Source organism: Elephantulus edwardii, unplaced genomic scaffold (assembly GCF_000299155.1).
Source record: "Elephantulus edwardii isolate Elephantulus edwardi_28Jun2011 unplaced genomic scaffold, EleEdw1.0 scaffold00012, whole genome shotgun sequence".
In the NCBI taxonomy this organism is placed as follows: domain Eukaryota; kingdom Metazoa; phylum Chordata; class Mammalia; order Macroscelidea; family Macroscelididae; genus Elephantulus; species Elephantulus edwardii.
Window position 1 is genome coordinate 2,307,117 of NW_006399762.1, and position 13,020 is coordinate 2,320,136.

At 39.9% G+C, this 13,020-nt stretch overlaps 1 protein-coding gene across 1 annotated transcript in view; it reads right to left on the reverse strand.

The window, feature by feature from the left end:
• The window catches only part of FGF2 (fibroblast growth factor 2 (basic)), a 123,720-nt gene that overhangs the window by 110,195 nt on the left and 505 nt on the right, over nt 1-13,020 (reverse strand). Inside the window, exons 2-3 of the mRNA XM_006881125.1 lie at nt 12,814-13,016; nt 12,485-12,621 (exon numbers count right to left, since the gene is read on the reverse strand). Coding sequence (XP_006881187.1) covers nt 12,485-12,621; nt 12,814-13,016 — 340 coding nt within the window. The remainder of the gene's footprint in view (nt 1-12,484; nt 12,622-12,813; nt 13,017-13,020) is intronic.

Below are 13,020 nucleotides of genomic sequence, written 5' to 3' on the forward strand. Positions count from 1 at the left end.
CTATGAGGTGGATTGATTCAGTGACTGGGGTAATTGGGGTGGGTGTGTCAGAGACAGTGCGATTGGCACAGGACAGAGCAGAGTTTAGGGCTATTGTACATAGGGTCACTATGAGTCGCAAGCGACTCGACGGCACATAACAACAACAACAACAACAACAAACATATTTTTTCTATCAGATTTCCAGGCCTTTCTTTTAAGACTTTATGAACATGGCTTCTGCCTTCACCATCACCCTGTAATTTCTTGCAATCTATGTGGCCTTTGTTAATGTTGATCATTCACTTCCTTAAAAAAAATAGAGGAAAGATGGCAGAAAATAAAAGAGAAAAAATTGGTATGGGTCAAATAAGTGACAGTTGACTCAAGTTATGGTAGGCCCTAAGCTCAAGTTACTATTTCCATCTGTGGGGGGGGGGGAAACAATAAAAGAAATAAGCCCCTAAAAAAGCAGGCATTTAGGTGAAACCTTGATGGTAACCTGGAAAAGGAGCTGTGTTACCAACATCCAAGGTAAATGGTTTGAGGTAAGATGGTTTGGGTAGAAAGGGTAAAGGGGGTAGAGGTAAACCTGAAGTCAGGAAATGAAAAGCTACACTGGGAGCCTGCTATCAGGGACCTCTCTAGACATGGACAGTAACTAAGGATAATTGAAGAAGGTTTGATGCCTTTGAGTTGTGGTGCTGGAGAAGAGTGTTGAACATACTGTGGACTACCAGGAGAACAAAAAGGTCTATCCTTGTCTGAGATGGTATCATCAAATGTTTGTTCCAAGTCTGTAGGTTTTCTTTTTACCTTGTTAGGAAAAGTTTTTGATGTACATAGGGACTTAATCTTTAGAAGGTCCCATGTATCAATTTATCCTCTTTAGATTGTGCACTTCTGGTTGTATTTATATCTTTATACCTTGGACTAGCGCTTCTAAGCTTGATCCCAGTTTGTCTCTTATGAAGGTTATGGTTTGGGGTTTTACTCTCAGGTCTCTGATCCACCTTGAGTTGATTTTTGTGTACAGTGTGAGATATGGATCTTGTTTCAACTTTCTGAAGGTAGAAAGTCCTATAAGAAAAAGAACCTTATAACAAAAGTTTACAGAATACTCCTGGACCTCCACAAGAAAAAAAGACTAATAACCTTATTATAAAATGGGCAAAAGACATGGAAAGAATTTTCACAGAGGAAGACATTCGAATGGCAAACAGGCACATGAAGAAATGCTCCAAATCACTGGCAATAAGAGAGAAACAAATAAAAATCACAATGAGATACTATCTCATTCCAGTAGCAGTGGCAAAGTATAACAGGACAGCAAGTAATAAATGTTGGCGAGGACGTGGTTAGAAAGGAACTCTTATACATTGTTGGTGGGATTGTAAAATGGTACAACCATTCTGGAAGGCAGATTGGCACATCCTCAAAAAGCTGAATATAGAAATTCCATATGATCCAGCTATTCCACTACTTGGAATATACCTTGAGAATATGAGAACTGAGGCAAAAACTGAGATTTGTACACCAATGTTCATAGCAGAATCATTCACCATCGCAAAAACATGGAAACAGCCCAAATGTCCAACCAAAAATGAATGGACTGAGAAATTAGGGTACATTCACACAATGGAATACTATGCAGCATGCAGGAGTAATGATTTTGTAAATTATTACCTAACTTGGGAGGGACTGGAGAGCATATTCTGAGTGAACTAACTCAGTCACACAGGATAAATATTGTATAAAATCATTATTGTAGAATGAGTATAGGGATCCAAGAGGGGTGGGAGAGGCTGGAAGCAGCAGGATGTGGATATGCAGGGGGAGCAAGGGATTAATCATCGGGTTATACAATTTGGGGGGATGAGGGAAATTGATGGAATTTGTTTGCATTTGTATTTAAATTTTGTAATAAACTAGTAGAAAAGGAGAAAGAAAGGTCTTTCCTAGACAGTGTGAAACCAGGCTGCTCCATCTCACATACTTTGGGAACATGGCCAGGAGAGACTAGTCCTTGAAGAGGGACATCCTGCTTGGAAGGGTGAAGGGACAGCAGAGGAGAGGACTACCCAGGAAAGATGGTCTAACTCAGTGACCGGAGAAATAGGATTGGGTCTGTCAGAGATAAAGAGACTGCTTCAGGATGCCTCATTCCTTGTGAAGTCGGATTAGATGGTCTGAAGTTGCTTGTATGCGATTTTTATGCTACTGAATAGTTGAATTTACAGGTTAATTTGGGAGAGTAACCATTTGAAAATGCACACACACATAATAGTTGTTGTTGTTGTTGACTGCCGTCAAGTCAAACACAACTCACAGTGACCCTAAGAACAAAAGGCCTGAAGCCTTTCTATAACTATTGCCATTTATCACAGTTCAAAGTGTTTCCAGAGGCATGTTGTCTAGGAAAGTAGATGCGTCTCCTGCTTCCAAACCACATAATAGAGATGCATGTAAATAAATATGTAAGCACAGTATGAATGATGGAACTAGTCAAATCAAGGAATCTTGTACAGGAAGCATGTCAGAGGATAGCCGGGATGAGACATAAGTTAAAACACTGAATCTTGGCTGTCTATTGCCTTCAAACTTCTTTAAAAAAACAAAAATAAATAAATAATAACCTAGGGGAGTTTAGAATGGGACAGTTTCTAAGAACCTCAGTCTATAAGGTGTATGGATGAGGTTACTTAGGAGTCACGAGGGTTTTTTTTAAGTCCTTTGGGAAGTTCTTGTGGCTTGAAACAACATAACACAGAGGGTCTCTCAGGTAGAAATTTGAGGCAGACAGACAAAGGAATTATACATGATAGGAAAAGGAAGCATCAGAGCTAGCCTACCAGTAAATGTTAGAGGATAACACTGAAAATCAGGTTGCCACAATCATTTTTTTTTAATTTATTATTAATTTCAGTAAAAATTTACAGACACTTTGGATTTCCATTCATTCACTGTTGCACATTTCTCTCCCCCCCCCCCCAGAACACTACCCTCTTGGAAGAATAAAAGACAAATTCTTTCATTGTTTTACAAACCCTCCCCCAGGTCTACTCCACCATGTAGCCTTCGCTCTAGACTCCTGTCATGACAAAAACACCTAATCACATATCCCTTTTAAACAGTTTTCTCCCTCATCTGTTTCAATGCAGTATACATTATTGAACCCATCTTTCTCAGTCTCTCCCTAAACCCAAGGTCAGTCCTGTTTTACAACAGTGACACGATGCAGTCCTTTTGTGACTGAGATACTTCACTCAGCATAATGTCCTCCAGAGTCACCCATTCTGAATAATATTGCATGAGTTCCTTATTTTTCAATGCAGCATAGTATTCTATTGTGTAAATATACCACAGCTTCTCTATCCATTCGTTTGCTGATGGACACTTAGGTTGTTTCCAACTCCTTGCTATTGTGAACAAAGCCGCGATAAACATGGTTGTGCAACAATCATATCTTCTAATGATACAGCTAAAGCTCTACATTAATAATCATTCTTCCTAGCTATTTTACAAAGGTGCAAGCTTTAAATATTCATCATTGAATGTAATAAGTTCTGTGAAAGACTTGACAAAGTATAGGATCCAATCCTGACAACAGAGTGCAGAAAATAACAAGCTCAAAACCAAAATGGAACAAAATACAACAACTATTTAAATATTAATACCTTGAAGAAGTCAAAGAGTATATGTAGTATTTGATGTGTGAGACTGGTCATTCAAGAATCACTGATTTGAATTCACAGCTATTCTATGGGAGAAAGGTGGACAGTCTCCTGCCATAAAGAGTTATGGAAGCCTCAGAAGCTTGGTGGAGGGTTTGTCCCCAAATAAGTTGATTTGTTCTTTGTTGTTTCTGGTCATGGACTCTTACCCACTGGCAGTCAGTCTTCTTACAGACATGTGCTACAGGGCAATGAGGCCCAAACTGGGAGTTTGGAAAATCAACAAACACTGGAATTAGAAAAACAAGTAGAAACTATGGCACATGTGTAGTCAATATTTTTCTTCATACCAGCATCTTGTGATTTGAAAATACCAGTTTTAACAATGTGAGACCTCAAACTGCCTTTTTCAACATAATTAATGGTCATTTCTGAGAAACAATGCGTAGATGAATAGTCAATTGTATGCTTATAGTGTATAAAGGGTGTGTCTATTTTGGTTGTTACATCTGTAATAGTTTATTTGGAATTAAACTTTAAAATCATGCTTGTCCATTTTAAATTGATCATAAATTAAAATGAGAATAATGTACTTAGCCTCATGTTATTGCCCCAGTGTTAAAGTCTCACTACATAATGACATTTCATAAACACAACAAAAAACACTTAGGGTGTGTCACAAGCCTTTTCTAGACTGAAGTCACTTGGCATCAAACTCATCTTAAAAGCCTCCTAAGGTGTGGTAATATCTATGACTCATGAATTGTCCGTTCATTGCCGCATGATTACATGATTTCCACAATTAAATAAGCAATTAGAATTTTATTTCATTTGTTTACTGCACACAGTAAAGATCATGATTACATGGGACTACTTTACTTGCTGGCATTACCTAAAAATCTGGCATGAGAGAGACAGAGAGAGTCTATTATAATTAAACTAATAGCTTATTTACATAAAGAAAGTGAAGAGAAAGCTTCATCTGATACCCCAAGAATATAGCCTGAGGCATCCCATAAGCTAGTAAAAACTCCTTGGAGCGCTCCTTACCTCAGTGCCCTAAATGTAAGAAGCCTTACTAAAAGGAGGACTGGAAGGAAGGACAGTCTATGAATGACAAAATAAAAGGGCATGAGGAGCCTGGGGGAGGTCAGGGATAGAAGACAGAGGGCCAAGTGGGCATGAAATGAATTCAGGAGCTTAAGTTCAAAATCAGCAAATAAGCTCAGGTAACTTTCATTTTTCTGAGCCTCAACATTCTCTTCTATAAAACACCAATGAACTAGAAGGTTTAGCGTCTCCTTTTCAATTTCACAACAAAATGTCAGGGAAACTCTAGTGGCATAGTCTGTAAGGAGCTGTGCTGATATAACCCAAAAGTGGCACTTTTTTGGCAGTTCAAACCCGCCAGCAACCCGAGGGGAGAAAGTTGGGCAGTCTCCTGCTGTGCAATTTACAGCCTCACAAACCCAGTGGAGGGCCAGGTAGGAGTCAGAACCAACTTAGAGGCAGTGAGTTTTGTGTTTTTTTCCAATTTCACAAGGAGCCTTGGTGGTTTGTCCCTGTTATTATTTTTCTCAGTATTCTTTCAATTCTTTCACCTTGTATTTTAGATTTCTGTTCCATGTTCAATGTCATTATTTTTAATATAGAGAAAAGCTATTTTTCTTAAAAATATTTTTTACTCCAAGTTGGATTTTTTTTCTTTAAAAGGTATTTCTGTTATTATATTGTAGTTGAGAATATACGCAGTAAAACATACAATTCAACAAGTGGCTTAGGGGTAAGGAGTTATGATGTCAATTCAGAAGCAGGTAATTTGAATCCACCAGCTGCTCTATGGAAGAAAGATGGACAATCTCCTCTCATGTGATTTTACTGCCTTTGAAAACCCACTGGAGGGTTAACGATATGTCAGTTCTGACTCTATGGTACTTGACAACATGTGCAATTTAGTGACTTTGACTATGTTCTTTGAGTTATGCAATCATTCCCATCCTTTTCTGAGTTTGTTAACATAAAGTCACTGCTTTCTCAGATTTCCATTGAATCTTGCAAGTTTCATCCCACATAGGTAATTCTTAAAAAAGCATAAACTGTTAAGTGAAGGTTGAGTGGGTAGTTCAAACCTAGGAGTCACTTTATGGACAAAAGATTAGGCAATATGCGTTTGTAAAGATAAACAGCTTTAGAAATCCTATGGGTGGTTTTACTTTGTCCTGTACGATAGCTAGAATTCAGCTTGGTGGTCGGTATATTTTTGTTGTTTGGGGTTTTTTTTGGGGTTTTTTTTTTTCAGTTTCAGAATCAATCTTGAGGAGTTTCCCAAGGTACCTACCATGGCAAAGAGCATGGGAGCTTGGCCTGCCTGTACCACATCCCTGTTTTACACAAAAGGCAGGTCTTCCAGCCTTCTCAAGTCTGTCTCCCGGGGTCTAGAAGCAGTGAAGTGTGGCTAATTGGCAGTCACCTGCTCTGCAGAAGCCCAATAAGAGATCCAGCACTTCCAACTACCTTCATTTTTTTCCCTAAATAAGAGCATCTGGAACAAATTTAATGTTAAAATGTACACAAGCAGCTTATATTTCATTTGCTATCCTATTATCATGTTGGAAGTACTGCTTAGAAAGAAAATGTTCTCTCATCTGGATGTTTCCATACACTTTCATATATTTTAGAGTACACATTTAATGCTATTTACATCCGTGGACATTCCCGAAAAACATGTCAAAACATTCAGGACTCCAGAAGGCAGGTAAGCCTGCTGCACACATGCAAGAGAAGCAGAGACTCGCTGACCACACAGAACATCTTGTTTTTATTAAGACACTCATGCCAAATGACGATTATTCCAGGACTATGAGAAAATTGCCAGAAAAGAGGCCCTTTCAAGTGAAAACAACTCAAACAATACGCAGGTATGAAACAGAGCTGGCCTTCAAAAAAAACTGGTAAATTGGAAAAAATTGTTTTCACTAATCTACTACTACTTTCAGTTTTGGTCTCTCCTCTCCATGTCTCATTCCTTCCACTCTGACTCTCTTCAGATCATCAAGAGACCTTAAGGGTACCTGAGACCCGCCAAATCCTAGCCAGCCCCCCACCATTTAAGTCAATCTTCAAAGCTCCCCCCCAACCCCAGTCTATTTGGTCAAGGAAACTACATTTACAATTCAATGCTTGTTGTGTTGTTGTTGTTATGTGCCATCAAGTCGCCCATGACAATAGCAACCTTATGTACAATAATAATAGCTCTGAATCCTGCTCTATCCTGAGCCAGTCTCACCGATTCTGACACACCTAACACCATTACCCCAGTTCCTGTGTCAATCCATCTCATCTGGTGTCTTCCTCTCCCAAGTTATCCCTCTACCCTTCCAAGCATGATGTTCTTCCTCAAGGACTGGTCCCTCCTGGCTATGTGACCACATAGTATATGAGACAGAGCCTCAAAGTCCTTGTCTCTAAGGAGAAACCTGGTTTCACCCTCTCCAAGACAGACTACTCACTTATTTATTGCTATGGAGTAAGAACTAATTCATAGCTAACCCTCCAGTATGTTTCTGGAGGCTGTGATTTGCACAACAGGATGATATCTGGTTTTCTCCCATGGAGTAGCTGGTAGATTCAAACCTCCGGAGAGAAGCCACTTGTGGATTGGCAGTGCAACTCCCTATGGACTATACCTCCAGGATTAAGCTGAATTTGTTACTTCTTTCAATTATTTGTACTCTAGAGAAGATCTTGAGAGAAAGTACACTGTCCAAGGTACACGTATGTCAATAATATAATTTCATTTAAATTAAAAAAAAAAACAACAGAGGAAGAACTGGGCCATCAGTTTGTCAACTTTTCAGAAAGGCCTGGATATCTGATCCATAATTCAGTGGGGAATTGTGACCACAACTAACTCTTATATTTCTCGTATTTGTCGGCCGGTTTTCCTTTCAGAGAGGTGGCAGTTTGGGGTGGTATACTATTTAGTCATGTCCATGTTCCTTTTTTTTTTTTACATATTCTCATTTCAGTCTTTTCCTGATTAGGCCAAATATCAATAGATCTTCAATATGCCAGAAAGTTCTCTCCAGGATAGACTAAAGAGAAGTAGTATAAATTTGTCATTTTGGGTTTATATTTTTGTCAGTAAAAGATATCCTCTTTTAAAAAAATTTTAGTCTATAAATCTGGATGAACATTTTACTCTTTATAAGTTTAACATACTGTTTCTAGCAAAAGTTTTCTTATAAAAGTTGCTCAACTGTGGCATTATTACCGTTTTGGGGAAAAAGAGACTATCCTGTAATTCAGAATTACCTACCATTCTCTAGCAGTTTTTTTGTTAAGAGAAACAGCTATCAAAAGCTTTGAGGAAAAAAGCCAAACAATTCAGCAATAAAATAAAAAAACTTGGTCGGGGGAAAAAGAAGGAGAGTGAGAAAGAACTAGAAGAAGCATGAAATACGAACCTAACTTAGAGTACAGTTGTTATTCTTTCTACTCATAAAATACACTCCTTTTAAAAAGTATTATTATCAACTTGTCATACTAAAAGGGAGTCCAAGCTGTACTGCAATCCCAAAGGTACATGGTTCAAATCCACCAGATGCTCTGCTGAGGAAGGAGGGGCAATATCCTCCTGTACCAGTCAGACCTGACGGCATACACACACACACACACACACACACACACACACACACACACACACACACAGAATAATAATAAAATAATAAAAAAGATAAATAAGAAGAGAGTCCAACTAATTGGCGCAAATATGCTCCTTACTCTAATCAGCTGAATTAGCAAACAGCTGCATAACAAAGATCTACTTGAGTTACCAGAAGACAAATATAGTATTAATACGTATACTGGACTCAAGCATCATTTCCATTTTATTGGATATTGCAAATGTTTGATAAACATTTTTAATTTTGATAAGCATGAGCAGGGGAACACCTGAATATTTTAGTTGATATTTTGGAAACAATAAAAACCCAATTAATGTAGGTTAGAAAGCTATGGTGACCTAGTGGGTAAGGAGTTGCTTTGCCAACCAAAAGGCAGGTGGTTTGAATCAACCAGCTTCTCCTGGGGGAAATGATAAGCAATCTCCTTATATGTGAATTGATAGCCTCTGAAAACCTGCTAGAGGATCACTTATGAGTTCGTTTCTATTCAACAGCAATGAGGTAGGGAATGTAGTTCATTTTTCATTCTTAGGTCAACTGATAATTAGCTTCATAGTTCTCTACTCCCAATAGACACGGGGAGAGGGAGAAGAGGGAGAGAGAGAGAGAAGAGGGGGAGAGGGAGAGAGGTAAAGGGAGAAAGAGAGAGAGACAGGCCATTAGCACTCAAAGACCTTTGCAGGGTTTCTTTGGGAGTGTGTGGGGTTTTGTTGTTGTTGGGGTTTTTTTTCAGGCAAATAAAGGATCCAGTTCTTCATAGGGAACTAAAAATAAAATACCAGGATAGAAATCTTTTTAAAGAGATGTTTTACTTATCCAGGACAACTGGAGTCCCTAAGTGACACAAATGATTACTCTGTGAGGTGACTAGTAGGGGAGATGCATAATATCGAGAAAGTCTGCTTACAGGGATTTCTCCAAAGTCCTGAAGAGCAATGATGTCAGTTTGAAGACTAAGGTGCACCTGACTAAAGCCAGTCTTTCTAATCACTTATGCATCTGAGAGCTAGACAATAAATAAAGATGACAGAAGAATGGATACATTTGAGTTGTGGTGTTGGAAAAGAGTACTGAACAGCCAAAAGAATAAACAGATGTATCTTGGAGAGAGTTCAACCAGAATGTTTCTCGAAGGCAAAGATGATGAAGCTTCATCTCAATTATTTTGAACATGATGTTAGAAGAGGCTATTGGAAAAAGGAATCATACTTGGAAAGGTGGAGGGTCAGTGAAAGAAAGGAAGACCCTCAACAAGATGGATCAATACAGTGTCTGTGGCAATCAATGCAATGTGTGCAGGATGATAAAGATGGTGCAGGATCTATTGTTCATAGGGTCACTATGAGTTGTATTCAACTTAACAACACTTAACAACAGCAGGCTACTAACAGAAAGGCTAGAGATTCATGGCCTCCCACAGGCAACTAAGAAGAAATGGCTGGTAATCTGCTTCCAAAAAAACACTCACTGAAAATCCTACAGGACACAATTTTACTTTGACACATATGTGGTTAGCATGCGTTAGAGATACCAAAGCAAGTGAATGGCTGGTTTTACAGAAAGGCAAGCTGTTGATCCTCCCCACTTAACCAAAGTCCTTCTTCAGGGACTGGCTCCTTCTGATAAAATTTCCCTGACTATATTTTTTCCAAGTTCTTGGAAAAATGTTAATTTTCGGGGGGGGGGGAGATAGATGATAGATAGATAGATAGATAGATAGATTATATATATAAATAGTAATATATAGAAATGTATATATTTTTTGTTGTAGTTGTTGTTAGGTGCCATTGAGTTGAGTATGGCTCATAGCAACCCTATGAACAAAAAGATATGAACCCTGTTCTATCCTGTGCCATCTTGACACACAAGAGCCCACTGCAGCAGTCACCATGTCAATCTACTTGGTTGAGGGTCTTCCTCTCCTTTGCTGACCCTCCACCTTTCCCAACATCATGTCCTTCTCCAAGGAATAGCTACTTCTAGCAATTTGTCCAAAGTATGTGAGGTGAAACCTGATTATCATTCTTGCCTCCGAAGAGTACTCCAGCTGCACTCTAAGACACACTTGTTTATTCTCTTGGCCATCCATAGGATGTTCAGTGTTCTTCTACAACACCACAATTCAAAGGTGTCAATTCTTTTTCTGTCATCCTTATTCATTGTCCAGCTCTCAGATGCACAGCAAGTGATCAGAAAGACTATGGCCAGAATCAGACACACTTTTGTCCTCAAACTAATACATACACACACAGACAGAGGTCCTCTTTCTTGCTCTGTAGATGTCACCAGCATTGTAATTTAGTCCATTATATGTCTTTCCCTCCCCTTTTTCCTGGAATGCTAACCCAAAGGTGGCAGTGGTGGTTGTGTGCCATCAAGTTGGAACCAACTCACAGTTGATTCTCCAATGAGTTTTCAGAAGCAGTAAATTGCATGGAAGGAGATTACCCATCCTCTGCAGAGAGAAGAGTGGATCTGAACTGCATACCTTTGGGATGATAGCACAGCTTGTGCCTCTTTTTTCATTTTAATCCACAGCAGAAAGATGGGCAATCTCCCATGTGATTTATAGTCTCTGAAATCCCTCCAGAAGGTCAGCTTGCTTTTGAGTGGATAGCAACAAATGAGAATTAGTTTCCCTAAATGAATGTTTCCTTTCAAAGTGTGGTGCCTACATCAATATTGCCTAGAAACTTTATTACCCAACTCACTGAAAACCCACTTTAATCCAGTCAATTCCAAGTCAACCCTGAGGATAGAGTAGAACTGCTCCAACAGGGTTTCTGGGTCTGTAAATTCTGTAGAAGTAGATGGTCACATCTTTGTCCCTTATAGTATCTGATGGGTTTGAACTCCACCTGATCAGGACTCCCTTGGAACTTATTGTTGGGTATAGAGGAGTCAGAACCTCCAGCAGGTTTTCACAGGCAGTAAATCAGACCGGAAGAAACTGCACATCTTTCTCCTGTGGAGCAGCTGGTAGATTTGAAGCATGTGCTTTTAGATTGGCAACCCCTTACCACTAAGGCACCAGTGATAGATAGATAGATAGATAGATAGATAGATAGATAGATAGATAGATAGATAGATAGATAGATAGATAGATAGATGATAGATAGAATAAATGGACGATATAACTATACACATACACACACACACACACATATGTATATATACCATAATTCAAATCACATTTCTGGAAAAATATTTACAAAAAATATCAGCAAAATACTTACTGTAAAACACAAGCTAAGATTGCAAAGTACAAATTTTATTCAATTCACATAGTTATCGGATGCCTTTGATATGCATGTTTGAACATGTCAGAAATGCAAATTCCCTGATGCCATGCCATCCCAGACCTACAGAGGGTCTAGAGAACCATATTCAGCATTCTGACAACCAAAATCATTTAGGTGATTTTGCTGTAGCCTTAAGGCTTCAAAGTCACTTGTCTAGGCCACAGTTACTACTATAACCACAAATAAGTTATATGTTACAAAAGGTGTACGTGTTGTGTTTTAGATTTTATATCAATGAGATCGTTTGACCCTCAAAACTACTGCACAAGAAGAACTCTTCTCTCCTTTTGATATGGTTAAATAAGCTCAGGAGTGAAATGATTCTCAAGATCCCAAAGCTCTTAACTGCATATTCAAAGATTTCAGGATCCTACAGTTCCTAACACCACTGTTGGTACAGTACTTAAAGAGGTCGGCTGTCAATCCAATGGTCGGCAGTTTCAAGCCACCAGCTATTCTGTGGAGAAAGAAGTGACTCTGTTTCCGTAAAGATTTACAGACTTGAAAATCCTCCGGGGTCAATTTTACTGTCTTAATAGTTTCTCTATGAGTCTCAATCGACTACACGTTCTAGTTTCCAATACTCTAACAAAGACCTGTCACAATTTGATTGACAAAGATTCTTTTCCAGCTTTGGTCAGTTAGGAAAAAAGAGAAGTGAGGAAATGTGGGAGTATATCTGACTATAAGAGTGTAGCTAGGACTACAGAGGGAGCTGCAATTTAAGGGTGCATCCCTAACTAGGTGCTTCTGAAATTTAAAAAGAAAACTAAATCTGCTGAGTTTAATTCTGTCCTTGACCACAGTACATACAGCCCCGTCACCTCCATCATTGGGTCCGCACCCTCGACAGCCCGCGGTAGTGCAGCTCCCAAGCGAACAGGTTGTCTGCGGGAAGGTAGCCCACCCGCGAGGCCCCTGCGCCCTGCGGTTCAGGGCCCATGGGACTAACTTCCCCCGAAACTGGCACACCCCCAAATCCTACAGAGGGCAAGTGGTGAACCCGAAACCGCAAAGGGCTGCGCAGAAAGAAACCACAAGACCCACGATGTATGAATTACTAGAAGCGAAGGGAAGAGCGAAGGAGGCACGAGTGAAGGGAGGAGAAAGAAATGCCCGGCGATGGGAACTGGAGGGAAGCCGCAGGGCAAGAAAAAGAGCGCCAGCACTCACTGTGAGGGTCGCTCTTCTCCCGGACCCCATCCACTCGGCCATCGGGGTGGATGCGCAGGAAGAAGCCCCCATTTTTGCAGTACAGCCGCTTGGGGTCCTTGAAGTGGCCGGGCGGGAAGGCGCCGCTGGCGCCATCCTCAGGCAGGGTAGGCAGTGTGGTGATGCTCCCGGCTGCCATAGTCCCGCCAGGGCCCTGCCTGGGACTTC